We start from the raw sequence: 21965 nt of genomic DNA on the forward strand, positions 1-21965 counted from the left end.
TCTTGAGAATCAAAATGTTTCAGGTTTGGGTTTTTTGGATTTGGGCATGTTTGTGTAGACTTTTCCTATAATGGCTTCCCTAATTCCAAAATCTGACATCTGAAATGCACTAAAATGACGCTCAAAAATTTGAGGCTGGGCATGGTGGCACACTCCTGTAATCCCAGTGGCTCAGGAAGCTGAGGCAGGAGGATCCAAAGTTCAAAACCAGTCTCAGCAACTTAGCAAGGCCCTGAGCAACTTAGCTAGACCCTGTCTTAAAATTAAAAGCGGGGGCTGGGGTTGTGGCCCAGTGATTGAGTGCCTCTCGGTTCAATCTCTGATACCCCAAAAACATATATATATTTATTTATTTATTCAGGAGCATTTTAGATTTTACATTAGTAATGCCCAACCTGTATCTGCAGCTTAGCTTCAGACTTGGACTCTTTTGTGTATACTAACCACCTCTTCCCCAAATAGGACCCCAATGTTTGACCTGTTTTTCCCCTACCCCCAGTTTATCTCTACGTGATCTTAACTCCTAGTTCTAAGCAACCTAGTCCTTCTGTTAGCTTAAAACTCTTCAGTTCTCAACTTTTTTTGACCCAGGATTCTTTAGCACACTCTCTGTGCATCTCTCTTGTACTTAGAGAATTAGTAGAGGTATGCCCATTATTAAACAACAGTCTGAATTAATATTTAAGAGTTCCAGTCCTGTTTTAGAAGCTAGCCACTAGGTGTCCCTCTTGTAAAGAAATAAAAAAATCTTCTTATAAATTCAAAAAATTACTTTTTATTCTTTGGATAAAATTATAGCATTCTAATTATATTGCAAAGATATACTCACTCATCCCGTTATTAATATCAGTAGCACTTTTTTCTTTAATCAGTTGTGTGGAGATGTACTTCTTAAAGCACAGGATTTTTTTTTTCTCCCCACATGGTATCTTTATAAATATAAGTAGTATAGGTTTATACCTTGCTGCAAACCAACTTTAGAAAAGAGCAAAGGAAAATATAATGAAGGAGTTAGCAGTTGTGATCATGGAGGGACAAGTGGATTTTGCATTGAGATTTGGAGGATTATACAATAGGTGCTCATTACAAACTTACTGACTGCCTGAAATGTTAAGCTCTGTGGTTTCTTTGCTGTAGCAGCTTTGGTAGAGTTTGGTGGAAGAACTTCAAAGCACAAACAAGAGACTTAGAAAAACAGTGTGAAAGAATAGAAACCTAAAGTTATTAGGTCAGGCCTTTACTTACTACAGTCATGCAAACAGTGGTATGGAAGTTCCCGTGACATAGTGTCACAGAACATGTACTTTCCCACAGCAGCAGTTACCTAATATTTGTGGAAATGGAAAACCAAACACTTTGATTATCATGGAGTCCCCAAACTGATTGAATTAGAGAAGTGTTTTTCCCAGTCACCAAATCTGATCCTTCATTATATACCTCTGGAATGTGTTCCTTTATGTTTTTATGTTTCCTTGACCTACAGCATATATCAGCTTCATTCTTCTTTGCAGGCCCTTTTGGTCTCAGTCTTGACTATTAGGACCTCTAAGTGCTCTTCCTACCTTTGATGTTTCCTCACTTCAGTCATATAGTGCTCTTAGATACATCTTTCTAAAACATGCTTTTGCTATAATGGTCACCGAATAGAATATTAGTGCTTCTGTGCCCACAGTAATCATTAGCTAATAGATACTACCATTGGTCATAGGCAGAGGTGCCAGTAGGTCAAATTTGTCATCTCATCCCTGCCTTTGCAGCCCCTGAAACTCTCTGAACCCCTTCCATGGTCAGAAGTGAATACCCTCTTCTTATCCCCCCCACATTTGAAATTGCTACCTTTCAGGCAGTTGGAAATATCCATTACAAGTATTTCTCATTAAGCAAAATAATGTGAGTTTTCTTGGGTATTTGCTTGTTAAAAGAGAAATTATAATATAGGTCATACTTCTAGAATGTTTATTTTGTGGTAAGCATAACAAAATTTAATTTTAGAATTTTCTCGGCAAGTTATTTTCCTTTCTGTGTCTGTTGCCTTAGTTGTAAGAAGAGACTGTAGTGCTAGTTTTGTGTGTGCAGTCGTTTTCAATTTAGAGTTCATATCAGAATTGATTGTGATGCGGTTTCACAATGCAGAAACCAACAGAATTACTAATTCATTGGCCTTAGGGTATTGTATTTTTAAAAAGCACCAGATGATCTTGCTGTTTACCTTTACCTGAAAAATCATTGACTACTGGCCTTATTCAGTTCAGTCAATGGAAAGACAAGTTGGCAGACTCTTACAGTGTTGTGTATTTAATGATACAATAGTAGCACAGAGAAGACTGTCTGCTCCATCCTTGACAAAGGAAGATCATTCATTTCAAGCAGGTGACAAAAAAGACTTCCCAGAAAAGAGGACTTGAACATATTTTGGAAGGACACGGAACAGTTTCTATGTCTAGATTTTTATCCAGAGATGAAAGTGATCTGGTGGTGATAAAATCAGATGCAAAAGCAAAGAATTTAGGACAATCATAAGCAGTTTGATGTGTCTAGAATATAGGGCGGGAATTGATGAGTGATTGGGAATGAAGCTGGAGAAAAGCCCATTGAACCATGCCAGGAAGGTTAGTTTGTATCTTTCTTGGAGCAGAAATCTTCCTGTTCCTGCCAGTGACCCATATCCAAGTATGGATCTTTATAATCTGTTCCTACCTGATTTCCGCTAGATAGTCAATTGAATGTACACATACTGTTCCTTCTTGTAAATCCTGGGATGTTTTCCTCTTGCACATATCCTAGACATCTGTGAAAGTACACCTGATAGCTTGTCTTCCCCATTATGTTTCCTTTACCTAAGTTCCTATAGTACCTATTTTATTCACAGTTAATATGAAACACATGCCAGTATTTAGGACAGGTATTTATTTTTGGTATGCGTTTATCTGCTCTGCCTCCTACATGCTCTTACTTTTTTTTAGGGATTCCATAGGCATTTTGAAGTGGACATTTTGTTGTCATTGTTGTGCTTTTTTATGCATTACAGGAAAGCTAGCATTCCTGGCCCTTGCCCAGTAAAATTCTGTGTTCCCCACTCTTGGAACACTTAAAACTGCCTCCCCATTTCCAAATGTCCCTACTTCACCCACTGCAAGTAAAGAACCACTTTAAGTGCTTAAGTTCGCATCGATTGTGTGAAGTATTCTTTTTCATTTCAGTCTTCACCTGCTACATTCATTTTCTTAGTGTACTGTCTACTAAAGCCAATACCACCTAGTTAACCTGTTTCCTTTTATCATGTAGTAGTGGTACTAATTTTTAAAAGGGCAAAAATATGTTACTGGAACTTTTCAAAGTATTTTCATAATGATGTGAGACATAAAACTGTGGTTTTCATTCTCCCAAATTTTAGATATTTTAATCCATTACTAAGTAACTAAACAGATCCTTTGTATTCATCCAAAAACATTTATCATGGTATTAATTCTATTAACATAAATTATTTTATGAGGAATAGTTGCAGTTATTTTTGAGATTTCAAATCTTTATCTCAGAATATGTTTTGAAAGGCTAAATGCCTACAAGTGAAGGATTATGTAGATGTTTCATACATTGTTTTTCCTTGGAATACTCCCAAATTTGGTAGATTTTCTCTAAGCTTTAAATTAAAATAAGATTTTTATAGTTGACACTGGAACAAAATGTTTTTTTAAAAAAAATTCCATCAAGTATTATTTTGTTGCTTCCAAATGTAATAGTTGATAATTTTAGTTTCTTCTTTTGCTATTGATTGTAAGTGAAAAACAAAACCTAAAAAGAAGAAAACTTGGGTCCCTTCTATCAGTTAAGATGCTTTATGCTGCATGAAATAGAATGCCCAGTTCAGACTGGTTTGAGCTATTACGTATTTTTTAAAAAGGGCAGTTTGGTTCTTATAACTGAATGTCCAGAGGGAGGGTAGACTTTAGGGTTAATAGATACAATGACTTGATGATATCATCATGGACCATTTTATTTCTGATTCTTCATTAAATCTTCTGTGGTGTCTCCTTAATCCTCATGGCTGTAGAGTGCTACTAGTAACAATTTGGTTTACAGTAAATATCCATAATGAATGCTTTTCTCAAAGCAGTATTATATAGGAAACCAGAAACTCAGCACGATTAAACTGTGTAGGTCACATGCCCAATCCTGAGCCATTGTGCCCAGGAAAATATACTGATGTTGTTAAGCCAATAGGAATACACAGAGGATAGAAATGGGTCCATTCCTCAAAGTATAGTTATAGATTAGAAAGGATGATAGTGGAGTTAAGGATAGTTGCATTGCAAACAAAATGTCCACTATCTATTTCTAAATGAGTTTAAAATATGGAGGCAAATATTTGAAATAGGAAATAATCATGATGTATTTAAATAAGTAGTACAGAAGATACATGGTTTATTATTGAGTTTTCATTTCTAGAAAGTTCAAAATAGTGTACTCTAAAGTTACAATACTCTGGGTTCAAATACCAACTGCATCACTTTCCAACTGAATAATGATCTTAAAGTAATGGCTGTCCTCTTTCTATCTTGTGTTTTCTTTTATATAATGAAATAATAACATTTACCTTCTAGTGTTACAAGGATTAAATGGATTAAAGATATAAATTTAGAACCATGCCTGACATACAAAAGGTACTTAATAAACTATTGTTATTACTATTACTACTTGTTAGTGTGGTAGTTTTTATAACCTGTAGTTTTTATAATTTAGTTAGCGATATAGTATTATGAAAATCAGACGTGGAAAGTCTGGCTTTTGCTTAGCTCATGGAGTGTCTTAGTCTATTTTCTTGCTGTAACAAAATACCTGAGAACATGTAATTCACAAAGAATAAAGGTCCATTTTCATGATTCTGAAGGCTGGGAAGAGCCTTGTGCTGGCATCTGGTGAGAGCTCCCAGCTACAATATAACATAGTGGAGGATAGCACATGGTGACACAAAGCAAGCTAGTCAAGAGATAGCTCCCTTTTACAACAAAGTCACTTCCACAACAATCCATTAATCCATTCATGGGTTAATGCATTCATGAGGGCAGAGCCCTTACTACTCACTACCCTCCCAAACAACCAACTTATCAACACTGCTATATTGGGGACCAAATTTTCAACGAGTTACTTGTATTTAAAAATTAGAAGTAAAAATCTTGAACAGGCATATTTGAACTGACATGATATATCAATGTGATTCTCAAAAGTCATAAGTACAAACAAGGACTGAAAAGTTGATGTCCCAAATATACCACGAAACACTTTTCTTAGAATTAAGTAATAGGATGATGGATTTCCCTCTAAATCCTTCATTTCACTCTTCTTTAAAACCTTTATGTTGCATTAACTATAAGATAAAATCCATATTACTTACAGAGCATTGAGAGCTCTTTATAATATGGAATTAATGCACATGTCTAGTTTCTTCTCCAGCAACTAAACTGGAATTCATGGTAAGTACAATTTGCTTATGGACTCGTGGCAAAATAAGTTACAGAAACTGTAATATTTCTGTTCTAAGCTTCATAATTCAGGACATGGAATTGAATGTAAAATTACAATGATAATAAAAACAACATTTTGAGTGCTGTATTGTAAACTCTAGACATATTTACTTATTCATTCTTGTGATACAGTCTTGTTTTGCCCATGTTGTGAGAAGACTGAGTCAGAGATTAAGTCTCTTGCTCAAGATCATATTAAGTAATAAATTGTTAGAATGGGATTCAAACACTAGGTCCACTTAACCTCTCCTCTGTGCTACTTCCAGGCATTATAGTATTGTAAGCATTCTTGCAGTGTACAGTGTCAAGAAAGAACAGGATGCTTTCATATAAATTGTGCAATGGAAGGGAAAATGCAGTACCCAAGATTGTTGGTTGACTTGTTACCCTAAAAAAATGTCTGCCTTGGACCTGTCCCCTTCTTTGTCTCTGTGTTCTTGATCCCTGGTGAGCTCAGAAATGTTCTTTGAATAAATGTTGGTTGATTGGTGGAGTGCAATGGGAATTAGATGTGTTTTTATTTATATATATGTATGTATATGTGTGTGTCAGGAATATTCAAGCTTCTTTAAACTTGGTATTAGAAATCTTAGTTCTTAAAATTTAGCTTCCATATGTAACTCTTAATTGTGGCATGTTTCCTAGAAATATGTTTTTTAGGCTGTTAAAATAATTAGATTTAAAACCTCACTTATTATTGGGTAGTAATTTCTAAGATTAAAAAGGAGACATCTTAAATGAATAATTCTAATAAGGAAATACATTTAAGTTTAGAGAAAAAGATTTAAATTATTCCTGTTCTTTCTATCACTATTATCTGACACTTTCTCATGAAAACATCTTTGACTTTGCTGATTATTAAAAAATAGCAAATCATGTGAAAGATTGTTTTTTATACACACATTTGAAGAATTAAGTCCTTTTATAATGTCTAGAATTAGTGTAGTTAAAAGTTTGGGGTATACTTTCATACTTTTAAATCCATGATATATAAATCTGTATTTTAAATATAAATATCGTCAATAAACATGCACATATTTTAATGTCAGTGCATATAGTTCTTCCACTTTTATGGCTGCTTAACATTCATTATGTAGACCTACATGATGAATTTATTTAACTAACTTTCTGATGGTGTACATTTAGGTTGTTTCTAATTTTTTCCTGTTATAAAATGTAGCACAGTGTACATTTTGTACATATCGTATTACTTGCCCAATAATTTCCTTGCAGTAAATTTCTGGAGGAAAGAAAAACTGTTGAGGCAAAAAAATATATTTTGTAATTTCTGAATTTTCCTCTGTCTTTTATGAAATCAAATTACCAAAAGTGTGTATTAGCTTATACTTCTTTCAGCAATGGAAAGTGTTCATTTTGCTACACTTTCTTAGTGCAAATCTGATAGGTAAAATAATAATATCTTTTTTAATGAGTTAAAACATGATTGCAGTACCTTTAAAAGGATCTGATGACTTGATTTGCATCTTGTTCTGTGGGATTCTATAGTGTTTCAGATATTCAGAATGACAATTTTGAGTCATGAAGTCAGAAGGATAATTGAGTATATGGGCCTAAAACCCCTACACAACAAATATCTTTTCATATACATACTGATTTCTTGAACCTGTGGGAAAGAATGAACCTTAAGAGTTTCTAATAAGCAAAAGAATCATCTTAACAGTTTCTAACAAGTAAGAATTAATATAAATAGGTACCCTGTATAACTCACTGAAAATAAGTGTAAAATAATATTTATTTTCTTCATTTATTATACTTGTCATCTCTTTCTCAATTTTTTCTGCATGATTGCTTTCTAAGGAGGCTTTTTAGATATTTCCCCCTAACTGTCCCCACTGTGACATTTGGATAACATATAAATATATTACCCCATAGGGTAATGCTGCTCTTATTAGCAGGCCATATATGTATGCACTTGTATTGATATTTGGGGGAAAAGCAGAAAAAGCTTTGCTCTGCATGAATAGTTACTTTGGTTTCGTGGGGCTCAAAGAAAATGTCAGTATTCTGTAACTTATCAGTTGTCCAAAGGGAACATTAGGTTTAATAATTGCCACTATTACTTTAACCAGCCCGTTGTTAAACTCTAAACATATGCCTTGGACTACCTAAGTTTTCTAGAATATTCAGACACAGTATTTCCATTCTTAGGAAAATTAATATGCAGAGGGCACAGTGAAATTATTGTGATTGGAGACATTTTATTGAATTTAGGGAACAGTATTGTTAGGAGTAATAGTAATGCATTAGAAGTAATAATAAATGTTCAAACCTCTATCCCAGTGGTTTTTAAACCTCTGTCCGAGTGGTTTTTAATTCCATGAGGATGTTTACAATGTCTGGGAGCCATCTTTAAAAAATAATCCAAGTAACATTACTGGGATTTTGGTATATGTATTTTTTAAATAGGACATATATATAATTATGAAAAATGGGTAACAAACTTAACTCTTTAAATCTTAGGAAGAGATTTGGTTGACTGTGTCAGGACTTAAATGAATTTCAGGAACACTAAAGAATTGAAAATTAACTTATCAATTTTGGCAATTCTTTATATAACACCCTTCAACTTACTTTTGCCCACTTTGGATTGAGGTATACTAAAAAAAGATAGCAGTCTTAGAAGAAAAAAATGCATTTTATGTCTTTGGAGAAAAAAAATGGGTATGGTGAGTGTTCTTTATATTCTGTTTTTCTTTGTTCTTGAAATATTACAATATCACATTTTAAATGTAAACGTACTTTTCTTTTGAAATTTTGTACATCTATGAACTGAGGCCAATATATAAAGATTTTTGTAGTTGTCATAAATTAACAATATGTATATAATAAAATAGCAGTGAATGACTTCATTATTACCACAACTAGTAAACTACAGCAAATAAAATTATTTCCAAAGGCCTTTTCTCTTTCTGAAAGTATCAGAAAGGTGAATGGTTCTTGCTGTTATTCAAGCAATTATTGGGGTGATAGAGTATGATTTGCAATTCTACAAGATGACAAGTCGGTGCTCCTTTTTTCCCCCGTATGAGTTAACATGGAAAAATAAGTGTATTTAGAAAGAAACCATATTATTTATTAAGAGTAACAAAATCAGCTTATGTTTTTATAAAGAAAGAAAATAATATTACATATACCTCTTAATACTAATATTAGGCTGTATGCCTGTTTTACAGATACGGAACATTGTCAAGTGTTTTGTTTTGGAAGAATTATTTCAATCTAGTAATGGTTGCATCTGCATTCAGAATTTTGCCTCTGCATTCAGAATTTTTTTTAAGTTGTTTTCCTTGTGAGATTTTAGACATCTGACCTTTGGATTAGTGAAAGTGTGGTTTTTGACATTGTTCTATTAAAAAAAAAAAAAAAATCCCTAACATGATTGTTTCTTGTATAAGTGCACTTTTAGTATAAATATAATCAAAGATATTTTTCTCTGACTTATGCCAGAAACAGACTCATTATGAAACAAAACTATATTCAGATCTGTGATAACTTGCTGTAATGGAGGGAATATTGCTTGGGTTTATGGTATTATTATCTGACAAAAATTGATTAGGTCATACAGATACTTGGTGGAAGGTGACACCTAGCTTGCATTAAAAGAAAATTATTTTAGGTTTGGGGGCTTTGCTTCTAAGAGGTAGATATCAAAAAGCCACTGATTGTGGCTTGGAGGAGATGTTGCCAGCTATTCACTTGCCAATAAGTTGTTCTTCTAAGGCAGGAAAACACTGTGTAAAAGATATCTTTACACTATATGAAGATATAAATTTCTATAGTGGATTCAGTGTTTGAGCATTAGATTTCTTTTAAAAGGGACTGGTATAGTATCACTAAATTTAAATTTGTTAAATAGGACATATAGTCATTTTTCTAAAATCAAGTATTTTTACTGTTGACCTTGTATCAAACTAAAGTTTTCACCTAAAAGCATAGAAACTCTAGCTCTGAGTGCATTTTGCTTAGCAACCAGCTTGTTGTCTACTGTTTTGCTATTGAATGCACGTACTCATGCCTGAGAAATATATCTGCAGCCAGCTGGACTCAACTGGACAATACTTCATTCACCTAATTTCCAGACTAGTCAGGCAAAGACATCAGCTCATTGTATTTAGTCATGAGGAAATTTATTTGTAAACTTCAAGTAGTAGCACATGGATCTCAAAAGCCTCTGAATATGAGAAAGGCCTTCTGATTCAGGAATATGAGAAAGGCCTTCTAGTTCAGGAATGTGAAGTCCTTGGAATTCAGAAATGCTTCACTTTTTTTCCTCTTAATAATGCTTCCAAGTATATTATTTTAAAATACATAGCTTCTAAAATCCTAGAAAAGTGCAAGTATCTCCTAATAGGAAAGAGAGTTTAAATTCTAAGAATAACTTTAGAATTGGCCTCAGTATTCAAAATTCTTCATTTGTGTTTAAACTTTAATTATCTACCTTGATCCTCACATGGTCATCTTCTCTCCTAGAAAACAAAAGTTTTGTTGGCATGTAAAGCTCCAGTTTCCTCAAAGTCAAGCTGAATACATAGAAAAACGGTATAGTATAACCACTTTCTATTAAGAACCAATTTGTTTTTATTTTAAGGCTCTGTAATTACAATAAACTGTTAACTAAGCATATGTCTGGCAGAATGAATAACTTGTGGTATGTCGTACAATGAAATACTAAACAGCACTGCAAATAAATGAGCTCTGGCTGTGCACATCAACATGAGTGAATCTCAGAAAATATGTTGAGTGAGAAGTGCAAGTCAAGTTAAGGAAGAATGCATAGACTATGAGAAGAAAACAAAAAACCTCCCCCAAACTGAATAGCGTATTTTTCAGGAATACCAACATAGGTGGAAGAACTCTAAGAGAAATGATTTAACATAAAAATCAGAAGAATGCAAGGCTGAAAATGTTGTTCTTAGACTAAGTGGTTGTATAGGAAATGAAAAGTGACCCAAAATTGTAGTATGCAGAGTTTATTACTATTCACATTATAGTATATTCTTCAAAAAATACATTATTTTAGACATGTGTCTGTAGTCATAATTGGGATTAATTTGCATGAAGTTTGTTGTCCTGCTTTTTCAGATTAGGAATGTATTTAAAGTGTTATTCAAAATTTTAATGATTGTGCTATTCGATTCCTTGGTTTAGGAGAGTTTTAAAGTTGCTGTTTAAGTAGTATATTTAGCATATGTCCACATTATACACAATGTCCTTTCTTTGTAATTGGGTTTTAGTGAAGAACTTTGCTATTTGAAGCTGCATGCCAAAGAGAAAGGACTTATTTTATAGATAGGAATATGTAGCCAGTAGTATAAATGGATATGTGGAAGTGGTTGAGGAAGGGTTATTGTGTCAAAAATATCTTAATTTTGTTTATAAAGCTTTACATGTAAGTTTAAAATAGTGTGCAATAGGAAAGTTGGAAAACTTAAAATACTTTAATTCCAGGAAAATTATTATAAACTTTTTAACCTGGCCTTATGATTTAGAATGATAACTTGAACATGCACTAAAATTAGCATATTCTGAAACCATTCTTGAATTTATTTTTTATTTCTAAAAGTTTCAAATATATTACATATTGACTTCTCTTTTTTTTCCCCTGTTTGAGCACAGGTGTGTTAAAAGAGGCTTCATATTTTTATAATTAATTTACAAGGAGCTTTTCAAAATGTTTTTTTAAAGACCTTGTTAAATATACCGAAGAAGTCTTTTGTAGCTTTTTTCCTATGTAATTTTTGCTTGACAGGATATTATATTTTGCCCAGAATAAGGTAAAAGTTTTTGTTCAATTATTTAAACAATAACAAAATACCCACAACATTTAGTAATTCTAAGTTAACACCTTTTACAGCAAATTATAAATAATAATCTAGCTGTTTTCCTTTTCTTTATTGAAAAGAGTACCAGAGGATAAAACTATTAATGAAATTCTAAAACCTTACGTTGATCCTGAAAAGTCTGATCCTGTTATTCGTCAAAGGTATGTTTAAAAACTCCTGTTAACTGTTTGAAGTAATTAAAAGTGTTGAAGTATATTTTAGTTGCATATTTATTATGGAAAGCTATGGCTATATCGGGACATGATATGTTGGTGCAATTTACTTTTCCTTGCAATTTACTATTTCCTTGGTGTTTGCTGAGATTCAGTCCATATAAGTAACATCAGTAGCTAATACTCATTATTTACTGTGTCCTGGACACTCTTCAAAGCAGATAATAATAAACATGCTAACTCATTGAATTCTCACAATATCCTTGTATGGTAGACTAGAGGTATTATGCCCCTTTTAACATACTGAGCAAATTTAAAGTGGTTAAGTAAACTTGGACAACTAATAAGCATGAAAGCTGGGGATTTCAAACCATCAGTCCAGATTCTGAATCTGTACTCTTAACCTTTAAACTAAGCTGCCTTTCAAGTTGAACCAAAGACTCTGAAAATTAAGACTTTCCAAGTAACTATTAAACACAGGAAATCCTGCTTCAGCCAAGTCTTCATAGAACTTAGTAAGGTACACTCTGCCTCCTATCCAGAAATACAGTATGGACAAAAGTAGTTAACATAGCATAGTGGAAAGATTCAGTCATGGATATCCAAATTAAAATAGCTGGCTCTGTCCCTTATTAACTGTGTGATCAGACTAAATTACCTAACTTCCATGCTTTTAATTTTTCCATCAATGAAATAAGAATGGTAATACACACTAGATAGGGTTGTTATGAACCTTAAAAAAATAGCACATTCAGAGTTCCTAGTACAGGACCTAGCATATAGTAGGCAGTGCTCAAGAAAGGAAACTATTATTGGTGTATGAGTTATTAGTGCTCCTGGGCAGGAACCCAGTTGACTTTATTTTCACCAGATGGTACTTGCTTTGAATATGAATGCTTGGATTGTGCCAGAGTAATTTGGTATTCAAAATTTGAACTGTAGATTCTAAAATGTCTGATCTGGTCCATTTCTAATTAAGCCTCATATTTCTTTTTTTTTTTCCTAGGAATAACTTCATTTAGGATTCTTAGTTGGTTGCATGTAGATGAAAATTCCTGAAAACCCACTTGAACAATAATTTCAAGCACAGTATACTCACAGATTATATACATTTGCCAAGGCCATTTTAAGAGCTTAAATATTTTGCAAACTTTACCAAGACATATAGTTAATGAATTTCCAGAATGTGCCTTACAAATACCATTGAGTTAGAAAAGGAATCAGTGATTCTACAAATCAATATAATTATCATACTTTCAAAGCATATTGCATAAAGCCTAGATTTAAGAACTGTAAAGAAAAAATAGAACATTAATTTGCATTGGAATATTCATGGACTCAACTCCTCTCTCTCATTTCCAAATTTCTGAGGTTTTTCTCTTAGTTACTCTTCCTGCTTCCACTTTCTTCTTTTTTTTTTTTTTTAATTGGTTGTTCAAAACATTACAAAGCTCATGATATATCATCTTTCATACATTTGACTCAAGTGGGTTATGAACTCCCATTTTTACCCCAAATACAAATTGCAGAATCACATCGGTTACACACTCAACATTTTTACATAATGGCATATTAGTGACTGTTGTATTCTGCTACCTTTCCTATCCCCTACTTCCCCCCCCCCCATCTTCCCTCTCTACCTAATTTGCTGTTGTTCAATTCTCTCCCTTGTTTCCCCCCCCATTTCCCCTCACAACCTCTTATATGTAATTTTGTGTAACATTGAGGGTCTCCTACCATTTCCATATGCTTTCCCTTCTCTCTCCCTTTCTCTCCCCCCACTCGTCTCTGTTTAATGTTAATCTTTTCCTCATGCTCTTCCTCCCTGTTCTGTTCTTAGTTGCTCTCTTTATATCAAAGAAGACATTTGGCATTTGTTTTTTAAGGATTGGCTAGCTTCACTTAGCATAATCTGCTCTAATGCCATCCATTTCCCTGCAAATTCCATGATTTTGTCATTTTTTAATGCAGAGTAATACTCCATTGTGTATAAATGCCACATTTTTTTTATCCATTCGTCTATTGAAGGGCATCTAGGTTGGTTCCACAGTCTTGCTATTGTGAATTGTGCTGCTATGAACATCGATGTAGCAGTGTCCCTGTAGCATGCTCTTTTTAGGTCTTTAGGGAATAGACCAAGAAGGGGAATAGCTGGGTCAAATGGTGGCTCCATTCCCAGCTTTCCAAGAAATCTCCATACTGCTTTCCAAATTGGCTGCACCAATTTGCAGTCCCACCAGCAATGTACAAGTGTACCCTTTTCCCCACATCCTCGCCAGCACTTGTTGTTGTTTGACTTCATAATGGCTGCCAATCTTACTGGAGTGAGATGGTATCTTAGGATGGTTTTGATTTGCATTTCTCTGACTGCTAGAGATGGTGAGCATTTTTTCATGTACTTGTTGATTGATTGTATGTCCTCCTCTGAGAAGTGTCTGTTCAGGTCCTTGGCCCATTTGTTGATTGGGTTATTTATTTTCTTATTGTTTAATTTTTTGAGTTCTTTGTATATTCTGGATATTAGGGCTCTATCTGAAGTGTGAGGAGTAAAGATTTGTTCCCAGGATGTAGGCTCCCTATTTACCTCTCTTATTGTTTCTTTTGCTGAGAAAAAACTTTTTAGTTTGAGTAAGTCCCATTTGTTGATTCTAGTTATTAACTCTTGGGCTATGGGTGTCCTATTGAGGAATTTGGAGCCCGACCCCACAGTATGTAGATCGTAGCCAACTTTTTCTTCTATCAGACGCCGTGTCTCTGATTTGATATCAAGCTCCTTGATCCACTTTGAGTTAACTTTTGTGCATGGTGAGAGAAAGGGATTCAGTTTCATTTTGTTGCATATGGATTTCCAGTTTTCCCAGCACCATTTGTTGAAGATGCTATCCTTCCTCCATTGCATGCTTTTAGCGCCTTTATCAAATATAAGAAAGTTGTAATTTTGTGGATTGATCTCTGTGTCCTCTATTCTGTACCATTGGTCCACCTGCCTGTTTTGGTACCAGTACCATGCTGTTTTTGTTACTATTGCTCTGTAGTACAGTTTGAATTCTGGTATTGCTATACCTCCAGATTCACACTTCCTGCTTAGAATTGCTTTTGCTATTCTGGGTCTTTTATTTTTCCATATGAATTTCATGATTGCTTTAAGCCTCATATTTCAACTTTTGATAAAAAATATTGTTCAAACTGATCCAAACTCAAGTAACATTTCAAGCAGTATTGATAGTTGAGTTTCTTTCTTTATAATTGATAATCTACTTGTCATCATTAGTCATACACTTGGCAGTAAGTCAAAATACCTGTCACTAAATGGATACATTTGAGCAAAAGTATGTGTAAAATAGCTGTTATTATTTTTACACATGTTTGTTGAAGCAGGTATTTTTTAATTTAAGATGTTTAATTGAACAAAGAGAAGAAAAGTAATTATTTTTCAGATCCTTGGTTAAGAAACATCTTTACTTCTTTTCTGTGCTTGGATTGATGAATTTTTAAGTATTATTAGCTGTTCATAAATGCTTAGTCTTTATAAAAACTGTCTTGAAAAGTACTAAAAATTAATTTTGCTTTCTTCAATATGATGTTTTTATTTCAGGTTGAAAGCCTACATTCACTCTCAGACTGAGGTCCAAATTTTAATGAAGGTTGAATATATGCAGCAAAACCTAGTAAGGTAAAGTTGCTCCCTCCCCATTTCTTTAAATATTTTTTAATTCTGTGATATAATTAATTACCTTGATTACCTTACATAGCTAGTTATAAAATTATCTGCCTGTCAACCTAGACTTATAAAAATAATTTTCAACTAGACCTGGTGCACATACCTGTAATCCTAGCCACTGGGATAGACTGAGGCCAGAGTATTGTAAATTAGAAGTCAGCTTCAGCAGTTTATCGAGACCCTATCTCAAATTTTTAAATAAATAAATAAATAGAACTGGGAATGTAGCTCAGTGATAAAATGCTCTGGGTTTAATTTCTAGTACCTAATAATAACTTTCAAATTAAGATTCTTAAATATTAGACTTACAATTGTAAATTTGATTGAAAAATAAACCTAGTTAGAATATTTCAAAATATTAGTTACAACTAAAAGATTTCTAAATTTCATCTTAACTTACTTCAAGAAATGTTCTATAATATGACATTTGATGAGTTCCAATTTTCAAGACTTTAGAAATAAGAAAACATGCTGGACTAACCACTGAATATATTGTAGTTTGAAGAATACTGCACAGAAATGTGAAGAAAGCAGCATTCCAGCAAACTATGACTTGAGAAAGTTAATAATACCTTCAGGTTTTGTTCATTATTAATGGGATGATAAATTAGACTGAGACTCTTCACAAAGTGTACCTAAATGCCAGTTATATGTCAGCATATTGAATTGCAAAACACTGATCTTTACAGACATGTGTTTCCCATTGTTTAATTAACAAAAGCACTAGATTAATTTAATAGATCTGGTCAGTTTCTTCTATGATATGATTTGCTAGTTTAGTTTAGATGTTGAAGAGTTCAAGCTATGAAAGCATCACTGGATTTGGATCCCAGCTTCACCTTTTTCTAATTATGTTAACTTGAGTTAATTACACTTGCCTTAGTTTCCTTTTCTCTAAAATTGAAATAACAAAGTTTATCATGAAAGAAACACATGATAAATGCATGTTTTTATTATTACTAGTGTTATTACCAATACTGTTATTTCTACTATTGTTACTGATAAATGTATTCTTACAAAAGATCTGCATGTTAAGATTAGAAGATTTTATAAGGCTAAGGCCAGCTTGGGCAACTTAGTGAGACCCTGTCTCAAAAAAAAAAAAAAAAAAGCAATTGTCCTAAATTATAATAAAATACTTCAAATTATAACAAAAGGACTCAGGAAAGTATGTTTTAAGGACGGAAGCTCTATTAAGAAAATTTTAACCATTAATAAAATGAAATATTTTTTAAAAAAGACTTACAGCTAACAAAGGATCTTAAAAACCACATCTGACCACTTTTCTTACCAACGTATCTCAGATCCTCCAACTTTATATCATTCATCATGGTTCTCTAATAAAAAATTCAAATTATCTATCATATGGTTCTTTCTGTATGCCTCTCAATTCAATATATTTACATGTAGTTTGTGGTCCTTTCCTTCTTCATGCCGAATCCCAAACAAGAGAAAATAAGTTTCTGCAAAGATAGTTACCCAGAGTTAAAACGTCCATGTTAACCAAAGTCAGTAGTTCTTAAATTGGGACTCAAGCACTTAGGTAATTAACAATAAATACTGGTATAAAGGATAACATTGTTTCAGTTTTTAGTAAAATCACAAAAGGAATTCCATATAACTCATTTTTTATTTTTAATTTTTTATTGTTTTAATTAGTTATACATGACAGTAGAATGCATTTATGCGCTCTGATATATCATACATGGATGGGATATAATTTCTCACTTTTCTGAGAATATATGTTGTAGAATCACATTGGTCATGCAGTTATCTATATACATAAAGTAGTAATGTCTGTCTCTTTCTACCATCCTTCCTATCTCCTCCCCTCCCCTCCCTTCCCTTCCCTTCCCTCTACCTAATCTAAGGTAACTCTAGTCTTCTCTTGTGCCTCCCCGCCACATTGTGAATTAGCATCTGCATATTAGCGAAAACATTCGGTTTTTGGTGTTTGGGGATTGGCTTATTTTGCTTAGAATGATATTCTCCAACTCAGTCCATTTACCAGCAAATGCCATAATTTCATTCTTCTTTAAAGCTGAGTAATATTCCATTGAATATATATACCACATTTTCTTCATACATTCATCTACTGAAGGATACCTAGGTTGGTGCCATATTTTAACTATTGTGAATTGAGCTGCTGTAAACATTGATGTGGCTGCATCACTGTAGTATGCTGATTTTAAGTCATTTGGGTATAAATTAAGGAGTAGGATAGCTGGGTCATATGGTCTTTCCATTTCAGGTTTTCTGAGGAATCTCCATACTGCTTTCCATAGTTGTTATACCAATTTGCAATCCCTCCAGCAATGTATGAGTGTGCCTTTTTCACCACATCCTCATCAACATTTATTGTTTCCTATATTCTTGATGATTGCCATTCTGACTGGGATGAGATGAAATCTTAGTGACTTAGTTTTGATTTGAATTTCTCTAATTGCTAGAGGTGTTGAACACTTTTTCATATATTGGTTGATTGTATTTCTTCTGCGAAGCATCTGTTCAGTTCCTTAGCCCGTTTATTGATTGGGTTATTTGTTTATTGGGTGTTAAGTTTTTTGAGTTCTTTATATATTCTAGAGATTAATGCTTTATTGGAGGTGCATGTGGTAAAGATTTTCTCCCAGTCTGTAGACTCTCTCCTCACATTATTGATTGTTTCCTTTGCTGAGAAGAAGCTTTTAAATTTGAACCCAGTTCATTTATTGAGTCTTGATTTTACTTCTTAAGCTTTAGGGGTCTTGTTAAGGAAGTCAGATCCTAGGCCGACATGGTGAAGATTTGGGCCTATTTTTTCTTCTGTTAGGCACAGGGTCTTTGTTCTAGTGCCTCAGTCTTTGATCCACTTTGAGTTGATTTTTGTGCAGGGTGAGAGATAGAGGTTTAATTTCATTTTGCTACATATGGATTTCCAGTTTTGCCAGTACCGTTTGTTGAATAGGCTATCTTTTCTCCATTGAATGTTTTTGGCATCTTTGTCTAGTACGAGATAACTATATTTGTATGGGTTTGTCTCTGTGTCTTCTATTCTGTACCATTGGTCTACATGTCTATATTGGTACCAATATCATGCAGTTTTTGCTACTATAGCTTTGTAGCATATTTTAGGTTTGGGATTGTGATGCCTCCTGCTTCATCTTCATGCTAAGGATTGTTTGGGCTATTCTGGGTCTCTTATTATTTTTCCAAATAAATTTCATTATTGCTTTTTCTATTTCTATGAAGAATGTCATTGGGGTTTCAATAGGAAGTGCATTAAATCTGTATAATGCTTTTGGTAGTATGGCCATTTTGACATTATTAATTCTGCCTATCCAGGAGCTTGGGGGATATTTCCATATAATTCATTTTTAAATTGAAAGATTTGCCTACTTCTCTTTAAATTGACTTTTGGTAAATCATTAAATAATTCTATTCTCTCTTGTTTTATTTTCCGTGTTTCTCCTTCAAGTTCAGTTTCTTTCTTAACATGGAATATATTTTATCTACTTAGTTCATTTAAGTGTTACTCGTGTTTTATACCATGGTGCGCGTTTGATGAGTATAGTACAGCTTCAGTCTCATAAGTCTACTAAGAAAATATTTCTGAGGGTCTTTATAAAAAATAAAATAGCTTTTTAGTTAGTTGTTTCATTTTCTCTAAGCTATAAAACTAATATATACTCTTCTAGTCTTTTCCTGACAACCTGGTGACAGTCTCTGTCTAGTCGTTTTGAATACTGCTATACCACTCTGAACATTTGCCAACTCCTTGTCATATAGACTGCAAGTCTATAAGAATAACATAAATGGCTCAGAAGGAATGTAGAAGGAAGACAGTATAAATGTTGTCCAAATTGGATGATGAAATTTTATTCTTTTATGTTTCATGGGTGTAATTTTCGTTATAAAGATATTCCTCTGTTTTGTTTTAAGAAAATAGGACAATTTAAGGAACTTTTTACTCATAAGAGCAGTAAGGAGAATAAAACCTAATGCCTCATTGTTTCCTTTTAATGTGTTTATCTGTTCTTAAATAATTGCAAATAGTAGTCATCAGGTATTAATTTAATGACTATATGGATAATTGTTTCTTTTTTTAATTAATAGACATGTATTTGAAACACCTTACTCACTTTTTAAAATTTTTTATTTATTTATTTATGGTTTAGTTGTTGATGAACCTTCATTTATTTTTATGTGATGCTGAGGATCGAACCCAGTGCGAGTGCACTCACAAATGCTAGGCAAGCGCTCTATCAATAAGTCACAATCCCAGCCAGCTTACTCTTAAAGAAACAAATAATATCTATTTTGGTCAGTTTGGGTGCCCATTTGACCACAGTCACCATATTTACCTGTTCTCTTAGGTATTTCAACTTCTGTCTCAAAGCTGAGGAAAGCAATAATTTATATTATTTTTATATAATTTCAAAGAAGAAAAATTTTGTTTTTTTTTCTTTTGGTTTTGTTGGTCTGGTTGGTTAATTGGTTATTTTCTTTTGCTGATTGTTTTCATTTTAATTCTTCCTTTAACTGAAAATGGAGGTTTGTTATATGTCCATGTCAGTCAAGACAGATTGAACTGTGGCTAATGAAGAAATATGTCAGCTCACAAAGCCAGTCAGACTTGACCCTGGTAGATTATACTCTTCTTCCAAAACTCAAGGAAATCAAAATTTGTATGCATACTTAGGTTAGAGTACAGGACAGACTACTTGGAGTCCAGAGAGTATTTATTTTTAGTTTAAAAATGTGTGCTATACCCAGTGGCTTGGGAAACTGAGGCTGAAGGATCATGAGTTCAAGCCAGTTTCAGCAACTTAGCAAGACTCTTGTCTCTAAATAAAAAATATAAAAAAGGACTGGGGATGTGGCTCAGTGATTAAGCACCTTTGGGTTCAATCTCCACTACCAAAAAAAAAAAAATGTGTACTATGCATCTCTGAAGCAACAGAGGATGGAAATTTTAGCTTGTCCTGGCAGACCAAGGTTTTCTAGAAGAGTGGCAGAAATGTCTATCAGATGACATGATAAAAAGTGCAGCATTACATAGGAATTCTGAAATCAGGCTGCCTAGAAACCAGAACTCAGAAAGATACCAGTCAAACTGATAAGACTTATTTTAACAAAGAACCAAAATGGGGCAATTCTAAACCCCAAAAATGTCAAAGAAGTTCACCAAAATAAAAGCCAGATGACTTCATTGTGGGCATTCAGTTTCTTTATGCTTTATTTTCCTTTAAGGTTCTTTACTCTCTAATTTTATAACCTTCCTTCTTTAGGGTCCAAAAGAGAATCACATTGGACCTTCAAATATCTTTTTAATCCCTAAAGGGGAGGGAATGCTAGATCAATAAAATAAAAGATGGCAGTATTCAGTATGAGGCATTCCTAAAATAGACTATTTTGATACTAAACTTAAGCCAGTCTGAGTAACATGAGAAGAACTTCGTGTTACCTGTGTAGAAAGCTTGTCCTCCAGATTTCCCCATTTGAATATTTACTTGCACTAAATGATATATGGAAATACCACCAGAGGAGAGGAAGGGAAAAAAAGTTATGACCTGGGCCCAGGAATTTTGAAACTTTAAATTGCCCTGCTATTTAACTTTGAGTAGTGATGGCATTGCTTGAAGACAACAACAAAGTGAAAAGTTCTAGTTGCAGTTGCTTTTATCCTGAAGGTGGGGTACATTTGTATATTTCTGATTATTAAGTCATTCCAAGAGACAATTATCCTAATTTCTAAAGAACCTCCCAATTTTTATGAGTATTTGCTAATCATGAATAATAAAATTAGATATTGCAGACATGTATTTAGACATAGATTTTTTTTATCATAATTTTTTTCTAGTACTGGTAATTTTTTTTTTCCTTCCTTGATATTGGGGATTGAACTCAGGGACACTTAACCACTGAGTCACACCCCCGGCCCCTTTTTTACTTTTTTTTTGAGATAGGCCCTCACTAAGTTGCTTAGGGCTTTGCTAAGTTGCTGAGATTGGCTTTGAACTTGCCATCCTCTTGCCTCAGTCTCCCATGCCACTGGGATTACAGGCGTGCGCCACTTCGCCTGGCAGTACTGATGATTGAACCTAGGAGAGCTCTACTACTGAACCACACACACACACAGCCCTTTTTAATTTTTGTTTGAGAGCAGGATCTTACTAAGTCACATGAAGCTGACTTCAAACTGTGATCCTCCTGCTTCATCCTCCAGAGTCACTGGGATTACAGGCATGTGCCACTGAGCCCTGCTGTATTTTAAAAATAGAAAGATTTTAAACCATTGTTCTCAATATGATATATTGATAGGCTAAGATGAGCATTCAGAATCTGATTGCATACATAATTATTGTTAAATCATTAAAGGAAAGTGCATTCACATAACACCTGAGTCTGGTTTTGTTTTTGTTTTGTTTTAATATTTATTTTTTAGTTGTAGTGGTTAAATACCTTTATTTTATTTATTTATTTTTATGTGGTGCTGAGGATCAAACCCAGGGCCTCATCCGTGCTAGGCAAGCATTCTAATGCTGAGTCACAACCCCAGCCCCTGAGTCTGGTTTTGATTAAGCACACTCAGTCTTCGAGTCATATAAATGAAAATTTAAGTTTACATAAGAATAAGTAAGATACAGTTTTGTTGAGTAGGGAGAACAGATACACATACATATGCTATTATAGGCTTGTGTTAAGTGTTAAGAGGCTTACAAGG

At 33.6% G+C, this 21965-nt stretch overlaps 1 protein-coding gene across 4 annotated transcripts in view; it reads left to right on the top strand.

Moving 5' to 3' along the window:
- Znhit6 (zinc finger HIT-type containing 6) overlaps positions 1 to 21965 on the top strand; it is a 67227-nt gene that overhangs the window by 19127 nt on the left and 26135 nt on the right. For all 4 annotated transcript variants that reach the window (XM_015504739.2, XM_015504740.2, XM_048814988.1 and 1 more), the window contains 3 exons: positions 10014 to 10082; positions 11446 to 11526; positions 15134 to 15211. In XM_015504739.2, the coding sequence (XP_015360225.1) occupies positions 10014 to 10082; positions 11446 to 11526; positions 15134 to 15211 (228 nt within the window). The remainder of the gene's footprint in view (positions 1 to 10013; positions 10083 to 11445; positions 11527 to 15133; positions 15212 to 21965) is intronic.

The sequence above is a fragment of the Marmota marmota genome, unplaced genomic scaffold, assembly GCF_001458135.2.
Source record: "Marmota marmota marmota unplaced genomic scaffold, marMar, whole genome shotgun sequence".
Taxonomy (NCBI): domain Eukaryota; kingdom Metazoa; phylum Chordata; class Mammalia; order Rodentia; family Sciuridae; genus Marmota; species Marmota marmota.